Raw genomic sequence first — 22065 nt, forward strand, 5'->3', positions numbered from 1 at the left:
TGGCTCTGCAAGATAGTTCAGATTTTGGACCTGTCTGTATCACCACGCTTGGCCACAGGATCGTCTGTTTTCCTCGAACAAAGAACAAGCAAAAACGCTCGTGTTCCGCTTTGCATATGCTGTACTTCTTGTGTACTACCGGAAAGCCACAGACAGTTCCTCACATACTCCCATGGATTCCGATGTTGCTTGGACTTTCCGGCCACCCAGCCATCGAAAATTGGGAATCAGTCTCTTAGTCGGCTAAGAGAGATAATGGCAGGATGCATTGCATCTTGTCGATGCTCTGTTTCTTTTATTTCTGTAGATCTCATTTGTTGACAGCAGCCACGATTCAGCTAATTTTATATCGTTGAATCGAACCTTTGTCTCTTACCGCATTGCCTCCTAAACACCCCGCTTGCGTGCTTCTTATAATTCCCCAAAAGTGTTGGAATAGCTATCTCTGGGATCTTATTTATGTACAACCGTTGGAGCCTTGCAGTTTTCTGCATATGTTTCTCTACCGCTCATACATAACAATTAGAAAAGAAGAGGAAGAACAATAGTTATATATCACTTGTTGGAACCGGAGCTACCTTTTCAGCTTTTCAAACTACAAAAAAACTGCCCATTTTGCTCCTTGTTAGACATAAAATCAATTGGGAGGCCGTTCGTCGTGAGCTTACTCTTTGGATTCCTGTTGTGTTTACACGATTCCCCAAACATTCTGCTACCCGTTTGCTTGAAATTCCCCGTTGAGACATTTTCAAATCATCTCAGCATTTCACGGTGCTTTGATCTTCAGCCAGTTCTTTTTTAAAACGAGTTTCAGGGTTAAAGCTTTGCGAGTGTCAACATTGTGAACAGATTACTTATTCTTGCTGACATTCAATTGAGACGGTATGTACGCTTTTATTTACCTACCTTCTTCATCCTTAGCCGGCACTACCACAACCAGCATACCAAAGTACCCAGGAACTGTCTATACTGGCAGCTTGATATCATCTCATTTCACCAAAGGAGGGATGTAGCACCTGACCAGGCCTTGCAGCTTGGTGCGTGCTTCTTACGAGGTGCCAGTTCGAGCGGCGCGTTGATATTGGAAGTGTGTTCCTCTTCACCTTCACGCACTACTCGCCCGAGTCACGCGTGATGGGTGAAAGCTTCTGTTTACAACCACGAGATATTTTCATTTTCCTAAATTGATTTTAAAACACCCTAACTCATTCTTTTCTATTCCCCCTTCACGGCTACGTGAGCAAGCTAACATCACCTTCCCAGATTCATGGAGGTCGACTCAGCGAGCAGCTGCAGCCGGCAGTCGAGGCAACCATTTGGTGATGCACAGAACCGTGCGAATATAGCTCACCACAACCTGCAACGGTCGCGTCATATTACACTCTCTCCGTCCTTGGAAAGGCTCAATTTTGATGGACCAGACCCCAAATCCAACGGGAGCATGGTGACTACGTTGACGCCCGTCGAAAATAAACGAATATCAGCCGTTCTTGAGGGCCAGCCCAACTCGAACCGTAACTCGACGATCTCCACAGCCTCAACCACATCCACAAAGTCTCGACGTAAGACTCACATTGGGCCATGGCAGCTCGGGAGAACGCTTGGCAAAGGATCGACAGGACGGGTGCGGCTTGCAAAGCACGCTGTGACTGGTCAATCTGCAGCCATCAAGATCGTGTCGAAGCGTTTTGCAGCCATGGTTCAAAGCCAGAGCATCATGGTTATGGATAAGATTACGAAAATCCCAGGAGTCACCAAGGAGTCTAGGGCGATACCTTGTGGAATTGAAAGGGAAGTAGTTATCATGAAACTCATTCAGCACCCAAACGTTATTGGCCTCTTCGATGTATGGGAAAACAGAGGTGAATTGTAAGTCAGCTTTTGCTTACCCTTACATATTCTTCCGATTGCTGATGTGCGCTCTAAAGGTACCTGGTTCTCGAGTACGTCGAAGGAGGGGAATTATTCGAGTATATCTCCGAACATGGACCGCTCCCTGAGATTGAGGCAGTGAGACTCTTCAGGCAGATTATCTCAGCTGTGTCTTACTGCCATAGATTCAATATCTGCCACCGAGACCTTAAACCTGAGAATATCTTGCTTGACGGTTCTTTCAATGTCAAGCTAGCCGACTTTGGAATGGCAGCCCTACAACCTGAAGGTCATATGCTGAATACTTCATGCGGCAGCCCTCATTATGCCTCGCCCGAGATAATACATGGAAAACCATACCGTGGCGATAAAGCTGATATTTGGAGCTGCGGAATTATACTTTACGCTCTCTTATGCGGATTTCTGCCATTTGACGGAGGTAACCTGCGGAACACATTGAAGCTTGTTAAGAGAGGGGAATACATACTTCCCCCTTGGATGAGCGAAGAAGCCATAGACCTGGTTCAAAGCATCCTCCAGAAGGACCCAGAGAATAGGATGACCTTTGCCGACATGTGGGAACACCCTCTATTGAAAAAATATGAAAACCATCCACTATTAAAGAGTAGCCTGTCTATTGGCCTTGCTCCACCTCTGCCCCTGAAGATGTACGGTAAAGTCGCTGATAAGCGGCAGGGAATTAATGTGGAGATACTACGAAGCCTTCAAACACTCTGGCATGCCGTAGATTCAGAGGAGTTGGTTAAAAAGCTTCTTGACGAAGAGTAAGTGTTACCCAGATTCTCACAGTGTATTATTGATATCTAATGCACAGCCATTAATAGGGGTAACCTTGAGAAAGTATTCTATCGAACCCTGCAAAAATTCAGTGATGCACAACTAGAGGCCTCTGGTGAATTACCACTCAAACACTCCAGCAGTGATTACCATCATGCTCCAGCAGCCCATATCAAAGGTTTATTCACACCACCTCAGTCATGGAAAGGCTCTAGGTTCTCATTTGCCAGCGGAGGTTCCCTTAAAAATGGTACTTACCGAGAACCGTCATCTCTGGGCACCATATCGACTTATGATCCCTATAGATCCTCACAAATTCCAACTCCAAATCCGCAGGCTGAGTTTGCCAATGTTACAGTTCATCGACGACCAACTCGCATGGCGGGCACTACCCCATCGCCGTCATCTTCGCCAATTTCACCTAAAGATGAGCTTCTAACGCCCGGCCCCGCCTCATCATACACTTTTATCCAAGGATTTGGCTCCCAAAAGACTTCTTTAGCATCGTTTCGATCCTACAGCTCCCTAGGAAGTTCCCGTTGCCGCACAATGGGCTCGAAACATATCAGATATCGACGGAATGTCAGTTTCCGGCATCCTCATAACTTATCAGCCAATCCTACTCCTGTTAGAAAACGGGCTTCTACGTCAGCCTCACAATATTCGTTATGCACAAACAAGCCATTTGTAGCGCAGACCACAAAACCCAGTCAAGAAGAATTTCCTGGCCGAGTTGACTCGCCTACTCTAGCGACGTCGCCCTTGATAGCGCGTAAACGTGACCCCACGAGACACGATAACGCTGCAATACGCAAGGCTAGATTTTCGTGGAGAGAAGACACGAGAAAGGTGTCAGCTGAACTTGAAAAATTATGTGAAGAAGCATTCAATCAGGTGTCCGACTCATCTTCAACCACAAAGGACTCCTCTGAAAGCAAAGAGGCATCAGATGCTTCTTCAATGTCCTCCATATCCAGCAATGGAGAAGCGGAACCGAAAGTGGAAGCCGTGAAGGACTTACTGCCTAAGCAGCCCCAGGAACCACCCCGTACATATGCTGCCCTGGAGTTAGCTGAGGCGCGGCGTCGTCTTATAGAACATTCGGCACAGGCTGGTGCTGATGGGCTACCAGATTATCTCAAGAATATTATTGCTCACTTAGACCGTCTTATTGATGGAGAAACTGCAAATTCTGCTAGCAAGCCAATAACCAAACAGACTCTGGTAGCACGGGAGTCAACTGGACGTCTTCCAGTTATATCCGAAGAAAATTACCTTGAGGCTGAATCGAAGTCTTTCCTCCCGCCTCCCGAACCAACTAAACCATTGGACTTGGATCTGGGTAATTGGGAAACCAAAAAGTCCATTCGTGTTGTGAATGGTGACTCTATGAAAAACAACCTAGACTTTGTCAAGTCATTGACCATACAAAAGAAACACTCTGGAGAATTTCCTTCGTTGGACTGTGAGTTTAAATCTTTTGATTTTTCAGGATGCCTTGTGGCTGGGCGCAATGAAGATAATACCGTATCTCCTCGAGATATGGTAGTTAGGCATGACTCCGGCTTGGATTCAATTGAAGAAAATCCTAAATCTGCCAGGAGCAGCGCAACTCGTAGCTCAGCGGATGCTAAGAAGTGGACTTGGCTGAAGCCCCGTCAGAACAGCAGTGATACCACTGATACAGAGGGGTCTAGAGACAAGCCGTTTACAGATCTCTTTGATCGGATGCAGGAGGAGAGAAGGAAATCTGCATTGAGTAATATCGAACAACATTTTAAAGATCTAGGAGCAACAGCGGGTGGACGTCGACTGAAGAAATTCTTCAAGAGAAAGACGACTGCGGAGTGCATCCATAAGCTTACCGACGATGCTGAAGAAACCGACGTTACAAGTACTATTAGCGATGTTGACAGCAGACGAAATGATAGCGGTGTCGAGCTAGGCGATGATAGCACTGCCGCAACCACGCCCATGCGCAAAAACAGCGACGACATACCACTGACCACTACTAGCTATACCAACACTTGGTTCTCCAAGTTCCTGCTCATGAAGCCTGCCTTCAAGGTGTTTGCACTGAATATCTCTAAGCCGCGCGCAAAGAAGGAAGTCCTCAAGTTATTTAAGGAGTGGAAAAAATACGGCCTTGAGGGTCTCCACCTTGATAACCAAAATGACATTATCTGCGGATCCGTGGGGGAACTGAACTGTAAGTCCAAAAAAAGCACAAACTTCTGCAACCTTAATTAAGCATATTTTTATAATCTCGATTTGCATCTGGGATTGAGATTTTTTTTCCTCAAGAAACTTACAATCCATCAATTTTAGTCCTCCGCCTTCGACCGGTCCAGTTTTCGGCCGAGTTCTTCTCCGTGCTTGAGCATGGCCGGCATGCAAACCTCAGTCTCATCCGCCTTCGACAGGACCAGGGAGCATCGTCGTCGTTCTACAAAGTGGTCCAGACGCTTCGGATGGCCCTCAAAGAACAGGACTTCCTCGTTCAAGATGCCCGCCGAGCTAAGAAGATGATCAAAGTCCTTCCTTAAGTTTTCTGACGCCTCAATTTCCTGAAGATTTGAGAGCTGGTCAATTGAGTTTCTGCTGGGTGAAACGTTATGAAAAAAAATCCACACACTTGTCTTTTCCTATTTCTTGTTTGAACAAATAATTCAAATCAGTCTCTGTTGAATGTTGTTTCGACCCTTACTCTTTCCTTTTTCCTTTTACCTTCTCGCGTACCTTTTTTGCTACTTACTGGCTTCTTTTCTTGTCATGATACCTTTTACTTTCTTTTTGTTCGAGTTGGGCTTCCTGGACAAAAGTTGCATCTTACCTTCACCAAACAGCCTTTTTTCTTCTTGTAGCCATTTGGCAGCCTTCGTTGTTTTCCCCTATATTTCTTATATTCTACTGTAGTTAAGTTGGTTGTAATATGTATTATACAAACTGGCCGATCTCCACAATCCTTCCTCGCTACCATCGGTCTGGTAATCGACCTGGTTATCCATCTATATTTGCGTAGCTCTATTACCATCGGTCGATCTATTCGAGTTCCGTATAGCCGGAACATATCCGCCCTTTCCACGCGACCCACATGCCATACGAACTGTGTGCCTATATCTAAAACCGTGAACCTACAGGGAGTATATATGGAAAGCCCTGTATATAATGACCAGATTAATAGATTCGAGTCCGCCTCGTCTACCCAACGTGAAAACAACACAGAAGAAAATGATGGTAGCGAGGGTACGGAGTTATAGTTTATGGCTATGGTGAGATTGAGAAGTTTGCTCCTTCTCTCCTTCCACTAGTCAGTCAAATTCGGCTATCAAAGCAAAATTAAATAACAATACGCGGTCATTTGGCCCATCGTATGGGATACGAATGCGCAACAGTAATAGTAAATGGGGTAAATTGGGAGGACAAGGGGTAGTGGAAGGGGGAAGGAAACGCAACCGCAGAGTACAAAAACAAGCAATAAAAGGCTCAGAATACCACCCACCCAAACAAGGATATAATATGCCAAACAAAAGCCAACGGGTACCACACTCGACGAAACACAAAAGGACAATAAGGGATAAAAAAATTCAGATAGCCGCCCAACGTTATCTCATCCATTCTGTCCTCTCTCCCCTCTCTTTTTTGTCGTATTTTTTTTTTAGTTGTTGGTTATCATAAACCCGACGGCTCGAAGTTGCTGAATGGATTGCACCATGCCGTTCCGTTCCGTACGCTCCATGCCATGATAGCTGTGCTTGCATGAAATGAGGGTGGTGGTCCTATGGGAAATCGACGTGTAGTTTATGGGATATAAAACGTATGCGAAATAGCCAACCGGAAAAGGTGAATGGGGAAAGAACTGGAGGGATTGGTACATGGAACGCAGTCAAAAAGCTATAAAGGGGATTGAAAGCAAGGAAAGAAAGGGAAAGGGGAAAAAATTGCAAAAAAAAGTAGACAAAAAGCTCAAATAGCCCCCGCCCACCGTCATGATGTCGATATTTCCCAGTAATCCGATATGACCGGAAAAAATAAAGGAACTCATCAAGCCATGAAAAATAGTCGCTGGAACAAAAAACAGAAAAAGAAAAAGACAGCAAGCCACTCGGATGTTAGGAAATGGGGGAAACATTCAGACCATTGGATCGTGTCGGCGAACATATTTGCCGTAAAGCAGGCGATGGCAAGTAGTGTGATAATGACGATAATTAATGGGTTGCCCCTTGTAGTGTATAAGACTTTTTGGCGAACGGAAATTCCAGAAACAGAGCAAGCAGAACGCACGAGGTAGGATTTTAAGCATTAACAAGCCGGCGAAAATCAGGTTGTTTGCAATTAAAAGTGATGCTGAAGGTGTCTTCCAGAGCGTAGAAATCTAGTTGATGATTGGGGGAAAGGAGGATAAGAGAACGTGGCGTTCCTTAGGGGCGAGCGGATAAAGTAGCAAGAAGATGCAGGTAGACGCGGCGTAATGCAATGCAATGCAACGTATTGATAATGAATAATAAGATGTTGGTTGGCATTAGTAGGGATAAGCCTCAGTTGTTCCATGGTAACGCGAAGGAAGTGCCGAAAGTATGGCAAGGGTATGATAAAACCAGGCCTTCCAGGGGTGGCGTTTGTTGTTGACTTTCCGCAAGTGTCTATTTCTAACACCGAGCGGATCAAGGTTGTCATCGACCAACTATTCTCCTAACAGAATATTGTCCCAAAATACGTGCATTTTTGTGTGTCATTTTCCGTGCATGGTTCCAACCCGTATGTATGCTGATGCTCCTTTGTTAAAGATGTTGCCGCCATATGACATGACCAGCTCTCTCTCTCTCGTGACCGGCACGTGAGCTGGGTGTCTTCCATCGATCGATTAAAAAAAATCTCCACTCCCATGATAAATTATTATAGTTAGATCCCGTAGCCCTTTATTTCTCCCATTCACCATGGCTGTTGTGATTTGTTCTGCACTGGAATAACCCCAGTCTTTCACGCAAGAGATGGTTTATTTGTTCAGCCCTCCCCGGTTGAGAGCATTCAACATATCGCTATCAGTCGAAGTGCGAGTGCGTTGGCCTTCGGGGGGTCCTAACATGTCACGTACGCTGAGCCCACTCCGTCCTGGAATAGCGGGTTGTCCCGGTGGTGGAGTGGGCCCGCCTTCCCTGGCTGGTGGAATCGAGGATGCGTTATGCAGGGGTTGAAGTGTTGGCAAATGCGCATTGGTGGTCGGGGTATGCGCACCTGCACGTGGAGGGGTGCCTTGGGCTGGATCATACGAGTAAGACGAATGGGACGATAGACGTCTGTCCTGTTGGCTAGTGGCATAATAAGGCCCAGGAGCGGGAGCGGGATGTGCGTAGCTCGGGCCGGCAGTGGCGACAGAGACCGGAGGCAAGGTTGGAGGCTCGCCGTACTCGGGTCCACCTATGGAGTTGCGGCGAGGAAGAGGCGCGCGCTGTGACGTAGAAGAGTATGAGGAACCAGAATTTGAAGACGAGTGGGATGGCTGACGAATGGAAGAGTAGGAGGAAGAATCATCGTCGGTGAAGGGGCGTTTGCGACTCACCGGGTCTTGAATTATTGGTGGTGGATGAGCCATGTGTGGAGGAAGGTTGGCTCGGTCATCAGGCCTTCCGTACGGTGGTGCGTACATGCCCTGTGGAGGTGGCAATGTTTGCTCTGGAGCCGGGTGGGCAATGGGTTGGTGTGGTAAAGGCTGTCCATGAGGGCCGTACAAGACTACGCCTTCACCAGGCCGTCCTCTGCCAGCTGGATGGTTGCGTAGGTGCGGATAAGCCGTATGCGCAGGCACAAATGCTTGTGCCTGCGAAGAGACTGGAGTGAACATGCATTCTTGGTTGAAGCGAACACAGTTACTGCATCGACCATCCTGAGAGGTGTCAAAGCCAGAGCATCGAATCTGCATAGACCAGTGTTAAACCATGAACGTCTGTATAAAATGGGTAGAATGTTACTAACTTTGCGCCGACGGCAGTATCGACAAGCTATGGCTGTTCTTTGTCTGGGAGCCGCCGCCTGATAGACAACTGGTGGTGGGCCAGGTGGAGGTGCGCCGTACATGTCTGGTGGACGCTGATACGGAGCCGCATGGGGATGTGGATGAGGTAGTCGATAAGGGTCCTGCTGCGGATGTTGTTGCGGGATTGCAGCCATTCCGCCGGTTGCTGGAGGGTATTGATATGGAGACTGAGAATTGGAAGGCTTTAGTCAGGTATAGGTTAGCAACGACACCGATACAACACAAATGGAAATAATGAAGAAATAAGGGAAGTCCCAACCGAACACACAAGAACAGCTTAATATGCAAGAAGAACAAGTATAAGGCAGAAGAGGACCAAAAAATCGAAGGGGAGGAACAAGTAAAACAAAAAGAAGAAAAAAAAAGGGAATAAAAAACACGGATAGGATCAGCAGCGGCGGGAAGGAGCTATGCTATATATAAAAGCAAGGAGGTTCAAGGGAGACAGACTGGATATTGGGGAGAAGAAGGATAGTCAGGCTGGGAAGTATTCCAGGGTGGCGGCGGCGGAAGCTGCTGTCCTTGACGGTCGGGGTCGTTTGACATTTGTCGTTTCGTGGGTTCGATTGGAGAAAGCAGACAAAGGCAAGACAAGTGGATCAGACGGGAAGTGCCTTATGCTTATATATCTAATCGGCAATGAGCAAATGGGAAAGACAGGCGGCGTATGAGAAGGCCTGTAAGCCGTGACGGAATAGACAGGGGTGGGTGCAGGATGCAGGATCCAATGTTGACAAGAAGCAATCCAAACGGCAACGAACTTGCGGGACCACCGGGACCCGGGACAGGGATGTCACTAGGTCGGAATCGTTTCAAGATGCAAAAAAGAAAAGAAAAAAAGATCCCTTCCCAATGTCTCTTTTTTCTTTCAATTTTGTGTAAATTTGCGGTAAAATTTGTATCTGATCTGAAAATATCTCAGGCCCAAGTGCCACGACACCGACAAGGAGGACTGCAGTTGCTGATTCGTGGGCCTAGCATAGCCCTATAGGCGAGAAAAGAGGGTGTGCGTTATTGCGTATGTCGGATCTTGGAGAAGTCAGAAACAGAACTGTCGATAAACAAGGCACGAACGAACGAAGGCAGGCAGGCAGGCAGGTATATGTGTTTCTTCTTCTTCTTCTTCTTTATTCAAGATTTAGGAGGAGTGAGAACGAGGAGGCAGGCAAGCAAGTAGCAGTAAACGTCAACTTCACAGCCGGAGGTAGGTGTGTAGTCATAAGCAGATGGGTGACTGTGAGGAGGATGGCGTGGTATGAACAACAGCAACAGCAGCAGTCAGGCGGGCAGGCGGGTAGGTAGACAGACAGACAGACGGGCGATCCCCAGTAGGCAAACGGACGGTCAAAACCAGTCTTATGCAGGGTATCAAGCGGCCGAAGTCTAGGACGTAGCACCGAGGGCGGGTTCCGGCAGGAGTATCAGTCTTTATATTTCTGGGTCGTTTGCAGGTCCTTTCCCACTTCTCCGATTTTATGTCTCGATATGAATTTCTTGTCTTTGGGGATTGTCGTTCGTTGCCGAGGTGTAGGTGTAAAGCAGGTCTACAGGAGATCGAACGAGGGAGAAGAATAAGCCACTTCTTGACGTGAGAGGGGTTGACTCCGGGATGATCTTCTGCAGAGATAAAAAAAGAGAGTAGGTTATCCAACCCCCTCTTCTCCAATGCAGCTGATGCGGAGCACCAGGGGAATGTTCGAACCGGTGGATTCTCAGTGTAAAGAAAAATGAGAGGGCCGGAGTAAGAGAGAGAGAGAAAGGAGGAGCCGATTTGAGCGGGAAAAAAGGTGGCGGATGTCGTATTTCCCCATTTCCCCACGGAAGAAGCCCTGCCCGCCTATGCGCCTTCGATTGACGGAGAAGTAGAAGAGGAAGCAACCTGATCTCCAGAAGAGGTTCTGATCGTGGAAGAGAGGAACGGAACTGGCGGTAGTTCTGTCTCTCCGTCTTCTCTTTCCTCTGTGTCTCGATGGAAGCAAAAAAAAAGGAGATCGGTATTATTTGGCAACAAATGACGCAGTTCGCAGTGTACAAAGGACGCCAGCCACCCGGAAGTAGATACAACGAAGAAATCAAGAAACGAGGAGAGGTAAGAGACAGGGAAAACAAGCAAAAACAGCAAGAGAGAGAGAGAGAGAGAGAGAGAGAGAGAGAGAGAGGAGAAAGTACGAAGAGACAGAAGAGAGAGAAACAGAAAAAGAGACGGGGGGGTTTACCTTTTTTTTTTCTTGCGAGTCGAAAAGAGACTGAGAGCCACCCACTGGCAAAAAGAAAGAGAAGAGAGAAGAGAAGGAAAAGAAGAAGAAGAACAAGGAGAGAAGAAGGAGAGAAGAAGATGGTGACGCTGGCGTTGAAGAGCTGACGTTGAAGAGGTGAGGTTGAAGAAGTGAAGTTGGGCGAAGCAGCAGAAGCAGAAGAAGAAGAAGAGACGTCAAAAGATAAGTGTGGTCTGTGCCGTGTTTGGGTCAGCTTATTTCGACTCCACCACAAAAAATGGCAGCGAAGAAGAAAAGACGGCGGCGAGGAGGACCAAAAGACAGAGAGAGAGAGAGAGAGCAAGGGAAGAAGATGACCAGGCTGGTGTTACGGGTCTTTTCCTTTTTTTTCCCTTTCTATCTTCTTCTGCTTCTGACGGTATGTTCCTTTTGGTGGTGGTGGAAGAAGCAACGAGAGGATGATAAGTAAGAAAAACGGACGGACGGTGGATTTGTTTGATGCTTTTTCTTTTCTTCTTGTCTAAGTAGTATTTTTTTTTTGGCTTTTTAGCCTTCTTCTTGTTCTGCTGGGGGATGGGACGAGGGAGAAGGGAAAAAGGCAGGCAAAGCAGGCAGTTTAGTTTATTAAGAAGAGAAAAGACGAGGAGAGGGACAGGAAGAAAAGGAAGCAAAAGAAGAAAAGAAGACGAAAAAGAAGAAAAGAAAAGAAAAAGGGCTGCCCACAGAGTCGGGATAGACTAATTTAAAAGTTAGCCCCTAAGTTTGCGACCTTTGGCTCCTTTTCTTTACACCTGTCTCTTCCCTCTGTCTCTAGTCTCTGTGGTTTCTTACGGAGGAGTGCTGTTCTTCTTCCTACTACTTCTACTGCTCATGCCTGCTCTAGCATCTACTATTTCTGGTTACTCTTCTTCGCCGTCCTATCATCGTCGTCACCTTCTTGCCTGCCATCACCATCTGCTATCGTGGCGGCCTTTTTGATAATGGCTCGTATTCGCCGGTAAGTTACGGTACCGCCGGTTTTACCATGTGACCATACCGTAACATATAACCGTACCATACACCCACCGCAACACAGCCTTACGGGAGCAACTTCATGCGTATAACGAACGAACTCCTTCCTCCTTCGATCACATAGATATACTCCGCAAAGATATGGGGTGCCCCGTGTATATAGATGGGTAACGGTATAAGATAGACATAAGATGGACACTGCTATAAGAGACAAGCGGCCTTCGAGCTGTAGAACCGTCTCCAAGACGAGCTGTCTATGAGATCATCTGACGCCCAGGTACTTTGCTATCCCTTTGCCACTGGCCACCTGCCACTGCCACCCTTTCCCCCTCCTCCTCCTCCTCCTACTTCTTCTACTTCCGCTCCTTTCTCGGGACATTAAGGGCCATCCTGATCACTGATCAACTGCCTTCCCACCTGTCCCGTACCCATCTAGCATGCCCACGAGACGCTCTCCACGGCCAAGGTGCCGCCCCTCCACCTCAAACAACAAACTACTTGGGACCGACAGAGTCATGTAACCACCACCGATGGATGGAACAGCCTCCTGAAACGAGAACAGAGAATGAAAAGGCCCGTCCCTTCGAAGCCTTCCGGGAAGTACACTTTTTTTTGCCCCTGTCCTTCTTCAACCACGGTCAGGGCAAACTATCACGGAACCATTAAGCGTCATATGATAGCATCATAGTTTAATATTTCGATCAATAGTCGAGTAATCTTCTCTTTCGTTGCTTTTGCTTCCTGCTCTGCTGTATCATTTATGCTTGGGCTCATGCTCCTCCTTCCCTTCTGGTTCCGCAGAAAACTCTCCGGCCCTCTCTTTTCTTGTTCTCTCGCCATCTCTCTGGTTGTTCGAACAGCCATCCAGACATTCTAGGCCAGTTGCCGATAGGGTAACATAAAACTCCGTTCGGGGTCTTTTTTTCTTTCTCTCGGATGATTCGCCCTTTCATGCATGAACCTTATCGTCCGTGAAGATGCTACTCTTATGTAGACGACGCCCCTCACCATTTTTGGGGCTTCCCAAGGCAAGATAGGACAGGAGGTAAGGTCTTCATCTCGTTTATCAACTTCAAATCCCTTTTCCTCGAATCATACAAAGTTGAAACAGTGGGGAAATGAGGGAAAACAACCCCAACCCAGGAAGACTTCTGCAGGTACAGCATATCAGCTGTGTAGTTGGTAATTTATTCCAAAATATACCACAACCTGTACAGCTTCTGTATCATTCAGCTTTTCTTCTTTTTGTACATACTCCGTATACTTCCCATCATCTTTCTGCTGCGGAGTCCCATCGGCACTCCCCCTCTCCTTCAGAGAAGCGGGTAAGAAAGGGAGTGCTGCAGTAGCGTCCGCGTGGTATGCATGCAGGTTGGACAAAGTTAAAACTGTAACCACACTACTTCCTTTTTAATAATAGAACGGAGGAGGACGGAGTGTGGAAGGGAGGGGGGAGGGAGGAGGTATGGTTGGGATGGCTGGATATACATCCTGTGCATACCATGGTCTGCAAGCGTGATCTCCTCTCTCCGATATCGTAGTATCAGGCGGCTGGTCAACCTCCCCCCTCCCGGCCCCCTCCTGTACCTCCCCCCCCTGGTCTAGACATCTAGCGTATGTATCGTACCATGTTGCTGATGGTTGACTCGTTGCTAGTTGTGTCGATGTTGCTGCCGAAGTTCGTCTCGGCGGGTTTCCTTTTCTCTCCTTCCTCTTCATATTTTCCCGCTCATCACAAGACGTATATGCACGTATGAAGCGGGAAGCTGCAGATAAGCATCACGTCACAGTCCACAGGTCCAACCAAACGACCCCAAAGACAACAACCCAGGAATTATTAACCCGCCCGTGCAGCAGGCGAAAAGGAGCGGTATGACGAAATCGAAAATCGTAAAGGTAAAAAAAGAATCGAATGCACTCCACCTTCTTCTCAGCCACTGGGCTGCTCTGACAGGAGATGCAGAAGATCAAAAACAGCCATTTTTCTCCCTGTGCATCTTGCCATGGAGAGAGAGGGGGAGAGAGAGAGACAGACCTGTGTTCTCGTAAACCAGACATACTCCGTAGCTATTCCACCAATCCTTTTGCCCGACGTCGTACAGCCTTTTTGGGCCGACCCTTTTTTTTATTTTCAAGCAGGATCGGGCCGCACCTGCATGTACTATTTGATAAAATATCGCCGTATTCTTCGTACTCCTTTACAAACTCTCTGGTTCATCTGTAAAGGGCCCATGGTGTCTGTCAGGAAATATGGCCACTCTTAGCAGAATCTCTATTTTCAACCAAAGGGGGGTCCTTAATACGGGACTTTACTCCGTATTAATATCGTCTAACGCACCGCGGCAGTCTCGTCTTCTCTCCCTTATTCCTATTTTCCTTGCTTTTTCTTTTTATTTTTTTTTGCTTCCCTCTTGCTTGTGCGATTTTGTTCATCTTTTTTTTTCATTATTTCCATTTCAATACCCATTTTTGTTTTTTAAGCTTGACCGGAGGAAGGTGTCGAAAGAGGCAAGTCGCAATTGCGGTAGGCTCGGGTAATTTAGATCCCCATCGTAGAGGCAGAGAGCTAGCTGACAGCTGAACCTCTGCATCATTTGCCGTCTCCATCTCTGCTCAACTCTGGTTCCTGGTTACGGTGGAGGAGAGGGTTCCCTTAGGCGTGGCGGACGGATGGTAATGGGCGGCCGGATGCGTGCGCAGGGAGGTCACTCTTTTCGCCTCAGGCGAGCTCCTGCAGCACAGCTTTGTCCACCTCCCGCCTCTCGAACCCTCCCAGTCCCGTCGTTGTCTGGCTCTCAGCTGCCAACCCGTACGGAGTATACGGAGTAATTATGCTCTGATTGCGTCAGTGAAAATAAAAAGAGGGCCGCCCATCGTGACCGCTGGGCCTGCCAGAAGATTCGCCGCCAGCCCGCCAGCCCGCTCCCAAGGATCCGGGTCCCTCCAGCGGCCCAATGACAGGGCAGAAGCGACTAGTTCCACGCTCTCTCCGTGGACGTTGTGGGCTGTGGGCTTTGTGGGCTTTGTGGGCTTTGCTTTTGCTTAGCTCTCTGCTTCGTCTCGCGCTCTCTCTCGCGCTGTCGTCTCTCGCTGTCTCGTTTCTTTTCTTTTGTGGATTTGCGAGCGATCGAGCGAAAGGGAAGGGCGGAAGAGCCGAATAACCCAAATTTACTGGGCAAAAACGTGTAAATTACGGAGTTACCGAGACCAGGAAGCTGGGAGGTCACGTGGGTTCCACTGTTACATACATATTTACGATACGATACAGACGACACGTTACCACATACATACTCGGTACGAGTCAGTCAGCCAGCCAGTCATTATATGTAACCTCCGTACTTTAGTAGTTAGAAGCATCGATACGGAGTAATGATGACTGCAGATATTATGTGTGAGAGTAAGTGAGAGAGAGAGACAGGTATTTGGCAAGGAGAATGACGATGGGAGGTGACGACGATGCGATGGCTGAAGATACGAGCGGCGAGGGAAGACTAGCGGGCGGAGGAAGGATATCCCCAGCTTGCAGCGTGTCTGTCCGGGATGAGACAGGAAACTCCCAGAGTCTCCATATACCTAAAACATGAGCCGGCGGGTGTTATTTCCTCCTCCAGCTCCCTCTCAGCAAGCCATCTACCGGAATTATCGCCGACCCGCGGCGGCCAGCCCCGTCCGTCAGTTGGCATTAGACAGATAGACATATATACGGAGCATAGCCAAGGACTCCAGTATTAGAGGCTGAGAGACAGAGGTCGGTCGGGTAGCGCGCTAGCCCAAGGGAAAGCATAGCAAGAACGATGCATCTTCTCTGCAAGTTACGCTGGGAAAGACAATAAATGATTACTGATTCGGCCAACAGGATGACCCCCCAACGCCAACGCCAACAAGCCTCGAGTAGCCCGCAGAGGGGCTTTAGTCTGGTTTCCGGTGCCGTGCTCCCAGGTAATGACATGCAGGGGAGCCCGCAGGGCGAAGGAAGAGAGACAGACAAGAGACGTGGGAATATCGATAAGCGGCTCTCCCAACTTAACCTAGCTTAACCATCCCGTCCATCCCAAGATGCCAGCGGGACAGGACTAGGCTAGGCTATATTCAGAGTGGAAAGCCGTTGAAAAAGAAAAAATAAAAGCAAGCTTGAGGCGGGAGATAGTTAACTAACCGATTAGCTATTATCCAAATGACCAATTCATGCAGAGAGACAGCGGACACAGATGGAGGAAGGCCCTCAACTCGGATCAACTTCCTCTTCTTCCCCAGCCTGGCCCCTGACTCTCTTCTGCACCCCCTAACCCTCCCATCTCTCTGTGCTAACCGGACGGAGTATACATGTACATATGGTTGATTATTTATATCCATCTATCCACCTATACAACAAACTATACGGAGTACGAATGTATCGACATCTATACAGCCCATCCCTGGCTCCGTTGCACATCATCATGCCGTCCGAATCCAAATTTAGCAGGTTGGTTTCTTTTTCTCCCCTCCTTCTTCCGAGTTTCCTATGTTTATCCTTCACCTGTGTGATGCTTTTCTGCATCACCCACATATGCAGCTGGTCCGGTGACCGTATAGTTTGCCTGGTTCCCCTTGAAGTCCTTGACCTTGTCTCTCTCTGGCTGCTCGAGCTGCCTCCTTTGCCTTGTTTTGCAGGCCTCCTCCTCCCTCTAGCCCTGCTCCCTATCTCCTCAATTCTCTAGGGGATCCCTCTTTCCAGACTCTCACCATCTCGTACTACCAGGGAAATATCCAAAAGCAGTAAGTCAGGCTTCTGGTCCGCTTTAAACTTCCACATCCCCAGGTTTCATTGCGAACATACAGTGATCTCAAAAACAGTTTTAACCGGACCGTCTCCATCTCCAGCCCGGTCCGTGGCCGTGTTCGATGTGACCTACACAAACAAGGGGGGAACGAGATTGATGAGGTTTTTAAACATTCTTAGCGGTGCGCAGGTGTTGGTAACGGTAACGGTAGCGGTAGCGGCCCGCTCCCGCATCCTTCTCGCATAAAGCAAAACTCGAATAACTATAGGGAGAAAAAAAAACAAACCAAAAAGGAACCAAGGGGCAGACAAGACGAAAAAAATTCAGCGTCTCCCGAGAAGGCAGAGAAACCAAGGGTGACTTGTTACGAAAAAAAAAAAAAAAAAGAAAGAAAGAAAGAAAGAAATCAAACTAGTCACGACAGCCACATCTGTTGTTGCCAGCATACTGAGCAGCCCACCTGCCTGAATGCTTGGTCTGATGCGATCTTTTCAGACCAGCAAAAGAAAAAACCGAGGAAAAGAAGAAAAACGAGGGACATAAAACGGCCAGGGAGGAGGCGGGTAAAACAGACCTGGGGAGAGGAAAAAGGAAGGGGGAAAAGAAAGGAAAAAAACAAAGAGGACAGCGCTAGATGCAGATTATTTGCTGACGGACGAATGCTGATCATCTGTGACTTCCAATTTCATTGGCCCAAGATGCGACAATGCAAGAGGGAGAGAGACGGAGAGTCGAAGTCGCTGGCACAGACCAAAAAGACAGGGCTGCGGCTTGCACGAACCAGTCAGACGAGCGATAAGAGATACTCCATATAACGATATCAGTCTATCAGCTATAACCCGCCCACCCGACAGGATCAAACCAAGCAGTCTCTCTTTGCCCAGGTCAATTTCGAGCGTTCTGCATTGCATTGCATGACATGGCACATTGCAGATTGATCATGTGTCTTTCGAGTGTACGCTGCCGGCTCAGTCATTGGATCCTTCCCCCCAGGAGGTCCTTGTTATTTTCTCCTTTTCCTTCTTCTGCTATTGCCTTTTTAGCTTAACCTGGAGACGGCATCGGGCCGGCCTGGCGCGCTACGCTTCCTTGCAAGTATATATGTCTACGTACGGAGTATATGTACGTGGAGGGGCGGGAAGAAAGGAAAGACAGGGCAGGGCACACTCAGGCACTTACCGCCCATCGGCCTTCCAAATGCTTGTCCGCCTGAATGACCATGGATGCGCGATGACGGTGACGGTGACGGTCACTGTGACCACATCAAGAGCGACTGCTTACGACCGTCGACTCTGCCACTGCATTGAGACGAGAGCACAGGCAGAGAGCTGCCGGGAGACAGGAAAAATGCACTGCATGTGCATGTTGCACGCTGCATGAGAAAAGAAAAAAGCCCTCTACGAAGTAGTAGCGAAGACGGAGCGGTGTGAGAGGACAGGAAGGAAGCAGCAGGATAGGCTCGTATCTGTCGTCCCACTGCATGCGCCGGCATAACCATCCTAGATGCGCTCTATCTTTTATGGATATCCATCCGTATGTACGTGTGCTATGCATGTGTTCAAGATATATTTATCTTCCCCGTCAACCCGCATTCGAGATTCTATGGCTGTTGACTCTCTGGATAGGGCGAGTATGAACGGTACGTACCATCAGTAACTCTACTCTTAAGTTATCATACGATAACAAGACAGGCTTGAACCCCTGTTCGTCCACGTTCGTTTCGTGGCGCCGTTGGAGTAGAAAAGAGACAAAAAAAATAATCAGAGACAGAGTGGGCGGAGGGCGAAGGCGATCAAGCAGCAGCCAGGGGTGTGTTCCAGCTGGTGCCAGTGACGAAATTTATAGCGCGCGACGGCCCAGTCCTACTTCTGCACCGGAGCCTGAATCAGTGCCTGAACCTGAACCTGAACCTGATGCCGATTGTCAACGATGCATGGAAGTAGCCAAGTATTTGCAAGCCATGCCCAGGGGGCTTCCCGTGGATGGTTGTACGGGAGAGGCTGGTGGTACTGGTATTACAGTATAATACATACCATACCATACATACATACGAGATTACAGGGTTACATATGGGTTACATAAGCCATGCTCTTTATTTATTTTGTTCTTGTTCTCGCCATATAAAAGGAACGGCCAGATATCGAATATCCACTTAAAACACTTAACGGCACTCTTAACGACGGGCGATTGATCTGGGATGGCATCCAATAGTGCGAGCCACGACAGAAGCTGAAGACGGAGAGAAGCAAAGCAAAGAGCGAGAGCGCGAGAGAGAAAAAGAAAAGAGGAAAAAGGGCCATGGCCAAATAACTAGTCGCAGGCTTGTTACACCAGACGTTTGCCCTTCCCTCTCGTCTTGTCTCTGTGGCCGCCAACCCCCTTGCCTCTCGCTCGTCCTGACTGGCTTCTCTCGTCTTTAACTCGTCCATCCGGCCTCCTTAGCGCCTTCTTTTTGCTTTCGGTGCTTGCAGGCCCATCCCTGTCTTCCCGCTAGACCCGCATACGTCTCTGGTCATGTGGTTTGGCCACGGCCAATCATCGCAGGGCGGCGACGGAGAAGGATGGGAGAGCCACAGGTTGGGCGGTTTGGCAGCATGAGCGGCCTCATATATCAGGTCCGGGGGGGCATATAAAGTGGTGAGAGCGAGAGTGAGAAGTGATGGTGAATGGTGAATGGTGATGGTGCAAGGATGGCTGTGGGCTGTTGCGTTCTCTCGCTGACTGCTGGAATAGGGCAGACAACTTTCGAGGCCGTGGAAGTTGGTTGATAACCAGCAGCACGCCGCCTCCTTGTTGCACAGCAAAGCAAACACCCACATCGCTGGCCCGGTCCTTGTTGCTGCTGCATCGACTTACATACAGCTCAAAGGCCGAGCCATGCAGCAGCGGGAGGGCGGCGGAGCATCCCGTGGAAAAGTAATGGCTGACGGATGGGATTGGCAGGTCAGCCTCTCTCATCTATCTTCCATTACTCATGCATCATCAGCCATGGTCGTTTGGCGTCTGGAGTGCGGATATTACATGTGTCTCTCTACTCGGTTGCATGCACAGTGAATAGTCAGCTTCAAACAGGAGATGGCTACAGAGTGCATGAGCATGGTATATCAAACCTCAAGGGTATCACCACGTCTCTCACTTCACAGCAAACCAAGCTGTTCATCCAAAGGTTCAACTGCAAGTACGGAGCGGCATACATAACTACATGTACATACCCGGTTGAAGCCAGGTTTAACATGCCTGTTGTACGGATCTTCGACGCAACAAGTTGTTTTCAAATGCCTACTTGACACCTAATCGCTTTCTTTTTCCTTTTCTCCTTTGCATAAAAGCATGCTCAAGATGCAGGACTGCGTTGTTCGTGTTCCTCAACAACAGACAGACGCACACACATTCATACACTTACCCCGAGTGGGTGGTCCTTTTTTGGTTTTCATTTTCGCCCCAAGCCTTGGGTTGATACGTACCCAACTTATGCTTGCTTGCTTGACTGCTTGAGATAGTCATGGGCCCTCGTTTTCTCGTTCTCCTCCCCCCCAACAAAAACAAGGCGGTGGTCGTGGTCTATAGTTCGGCAGTTCTATAGTCTATCAGTCTAGCATAGCCAGCCATACACAGCTCATCATTATGTGAACGATGACTATCATTAAATCCAATGCACCAACCCCCGCAATCCCCCTTCCCCATAGACAACGACGTTCTCACATACATACCTGAACTCCCTGTCTTGGTGGAGTGCAAGTACCAATCGGGTAACCATGCATGCATATTCTATACCTATATATAAACCAGAGCTGATAAGAGACATACATTATATACTTCCTCGACAAGCCTGATTCATCCCTTCCTTGATTTGAAAAACAACCAGGCTCGAGCGTGCATAACTTACATGCACCGGATCGTCTTCTTCCCCTTCCTTCATCGTCTACATCCTACATATCCCCAGATTCATCCCCGTCTTCATCCTCGGGATCCGGCATGACGATGCTGTTCAGGTATGTGACCTGTCGGAATGAAACATGTCAGTAACATAAAATCACGGATAAACCTTAATTTTTTTTTTAATCCTTGGACTGCGTTGATAGATATTTTCCATATATCTATTTTGCATGGCCAAGCAGAAGCACGCAACGACCAGGACAACGCTGCTCATTCAGCGAATCTTCATTGAACACATTGAGACGCATGGTTGCGTTCAACAGCAACGGTTCCTTCACCCCATCCTGTTCATTCCCTTTTGCACACCATCCAATACTGCTGCTGCTGATATGCTGGGTGGACAGACAGCCTGGTCGCTAAGCGAGATTGACTACCGTCCTCTTCGCTAGGACACGGTAAATCCTTTTCTTTTCTCATGGTTTGGTGGCTGGCAGGGGTTGAATAGCAAGGGGGTGGAGAACGTAGCCCACAGTTCAAAGGAAGAAAGGCAGAGACCAGAGAGAATGAAAAGGAGACGGAGGGTGAGAAGGGCGGTAGAACGAGGAGAGAGCGTGAAAAGGTAGGGATTGGAGGAGAGGGGGTAATGAGGGACAAGAGGGTTGGATGCCCGACTCGCTCCACTGCTCGTTTTACGTGAGTTGGGTGCCTCTATGCCCAAATTCAGCACATTGTGCATGCATATCATACCTGTATGCGACGGTTAAGCCGCGAATGGAAAGTTACAGTGTGTGGATCATGGTGGGACAGTAAAGGCTTTAGGACCTTGGAAATATAGACGAGGGAAGCCGCGGGAAAGCCGCCGTTGCGTCGTTGGCAGGTCTGGCATCAACTCGGGGCGAGGGGTGGTAGGGGTGGTAGGGATGGATGGCTTGGGAAAGGGATAGAGGATGGAGAAGGCATGGGGCTCTGGCTCTGGCTCTGGCTCTGGCCTGGCTCTGGCTTTGAATCTGACTCTTGCTTTTGCTTTTGCTTTGACTCTGGATTTGGCATTGGCTCTGCGGGATGGGAGAGACCGTCCGAGGAGGGAGGGGGGATGGCAAAACGGACGGGATGTGCAAGGAGACAACCTTTGCTGTACATGCTGCCAGACAGGCTGAATTTTTACTTACAAATTGAACCATGATCCCAACGATATGAGCCACTCTGTCCATGGCTTCTGGTCCACGGAGATCCTGGTCAGCTAGTTTCTTGCTCAACGTGAAGCTTCGAAGGCGGAGAAGTTCAATATTCTCATTGTCTGCATCGTAGCCCTATCAGATAATAGAGTTAGCCGTCATATAACTAATATCAACTGTTGAAAAAAAAATTGGGGCAGAAAGGGGCGTTCGTATGGGAGCCGTTGTAAGAGAAAAAGGCAGGAAAGGGAGGGTTCAATCTCGTTAGGCCCTCTTTGAAACCTGGATCGAACACTATCTCTGACCCAGGGTCCCAGAAATAA

The 22065-nt window shown here is 48.4% G+C and overlaps 8 protein-coding genes across 8 annotated transcripts; 5 read left to right on the forward strand and 3 right to left on the reverse strand.

The window, feature by feature from the left end:
• Window positions 1-1267: 1267 nt before the first annotated feature.
• On the forward strand, window positions 1268-5216 carry MGYG_01385 (CAMK/CAMKL/GIN4 protein kinase; the record flags this gene model as incomplete). The annotated part of the gene is made up of 4 exons (XM_003177256.1): window positions 1268-1869; window positions 1929-2657; window positions 2718-4879; window positions 4999-5216. 4 exons carry the CDS (start codon window positions 1268-1270, stop codon window positions 5214-5216), a joined length of 3711 nt encoding a protein of 1236 aa, XP_003177304.1.
• Window positions 5217-7666: 2450 nt separating this feature from the next.
• On the reverse strand, window positions 7667-9250 carry MGYG_01386 (C6 zinc finger domain-containing protein; the record flags this gene model as incomplete). Its single annotated transcript, XM_003177257.1, has 3 exons — window positions 7667-8584; window positions 8644-8886; window positions 9155-9250. The coding sequence occupies 3 exons, from the start codon at window positions 9248-9250 to the stop codon at window positions 7667-7669; spliced, it is 1257 nt and encodes a 418-aa protein (XP_003177305.1).
• A 1465-nt stretch (window positions 9251-10715) lies between these two features.
• MGYG_08929 (hypothetical protein) lies at window positions 10716-11276 on the forward strand (the record flags this gene model as incomplete). Its single annotated transcript, XM_003177258.1, has 2 exons — window positions 10716-10793; window positions 11082-11276. 2 exons carry the CDS (start codon window positions 10716-10718, stop codon window positions 11274-11276), a joined length of 273 nt encoding a protein of 90 aa, XP_003177306.1.
• Window positions 11273-12313, forward strand: MGYG_01387 (hypothetical protein; the record flags this gene model as incomplete). The annotated part of the gene is made up of 3 exons (XM_003177259.1): window positions 11273-11338; window positions 11804-11917; window positions 12164-12313. The coding sequence occupies 3 exons, from the start codon at window positions 11273-11275 to the stop codon at window positions 12311-12313; spliced, it is 330 nt and encodes a 109-aa protein (XP_003177307.1).
• A 4054-nt stretch (window positions 12314-16367) lies between these two features.
• Window positions 16368-16937, forward strand: MGYG_01388 (hypothetical protein; the record flags this gene model as incomplete). The annotated part of the gene is made up of 2 exons (XM_003177260.1): window positions 16368-16393; window positions 16670-16937. The coding sequence occupies 2 exons, from the start codon at window positions 16368-16370 to the stop codon at window positions 16935-16937; spliced, it is 294 nt and encodes a 97-aa protein (XP_003177308.1).
• Window positions 16938-17730: 793 nt separating this feature from the next.
• On the reverse strand, window positions 17731-18055 carry MGYG_01389 (hypothetical protein; the record flags this gene model as incomplete). Its single annotated transcript, XM_003177261.1, has 3 exons — window positions 17731-17796; window positions 17871-17943; window positions 17973-18055. The coding sequence occupies 3 exons, from the start codon at window positions 18053-18055 to the stop codon at window positions 17731-17733; spliced, it is 222 nt and encodes a 73-aa protein (XP_003177309.1).
• A 596-nt stretch (window positions 18056-18651) lies between these two features.
• Window positions 18652-19749, forward strand: MGYG_08930 (hypothetical protein; the record flags this gene model as incomplete). The annotated part of the gene is made up of 5 exons (XM_003177262.1): window positions 18652-18703; window positions 18903-19027; window positions 19134-19267; window positions 19430-19634; window positions 19678-19749. The coding sequence occupies 5 exons, from the start codon at window positions 18652-18654 to the stop codon at window positions 19747-19749; spliced, it is 588 nt and encodes a 195-aa protein (XP_003177310.1).
• A 411-nt stretch (window positions 19750-20160) lies between these two features.
• Window positions 20161-21044, reverse strand: MGYG_01390 (hypothetical protein; the record flags this gene model as incomplete). The annotated part of the gene is made up of 4 exons (XM_003177263.1): window positions 20161-20268; window positions 20402-20465; window positions 20625-20692; window positions 20934-21044. 4 exons carry the CDS (start codon window positions 21042-21044, stop codon window positions 20161-20163), a joined length of 351 nt encoding a protein of 116 aa, XP_003177311.1.
• Window positions 21045-22065: the final 1021 nt, after the last annotated feature.

The sequence above is a fragment of the Nannizzia gypsea genome, genomic scaffold (genome assembly GCF_000150975.2).
Source record: "Nannizzia gypsea CBS 118893 supercont1.1 genomic scaffold, whole genome shotgun sequence".
Taxonomy (NCBI): domain Eukaryota; kingdom Fungi; phylum Ascomycota; class Eurotiomycetes; order Onygenales; family Arthrodermataceae; genus Nannizzia; species Nannizzia gypsea.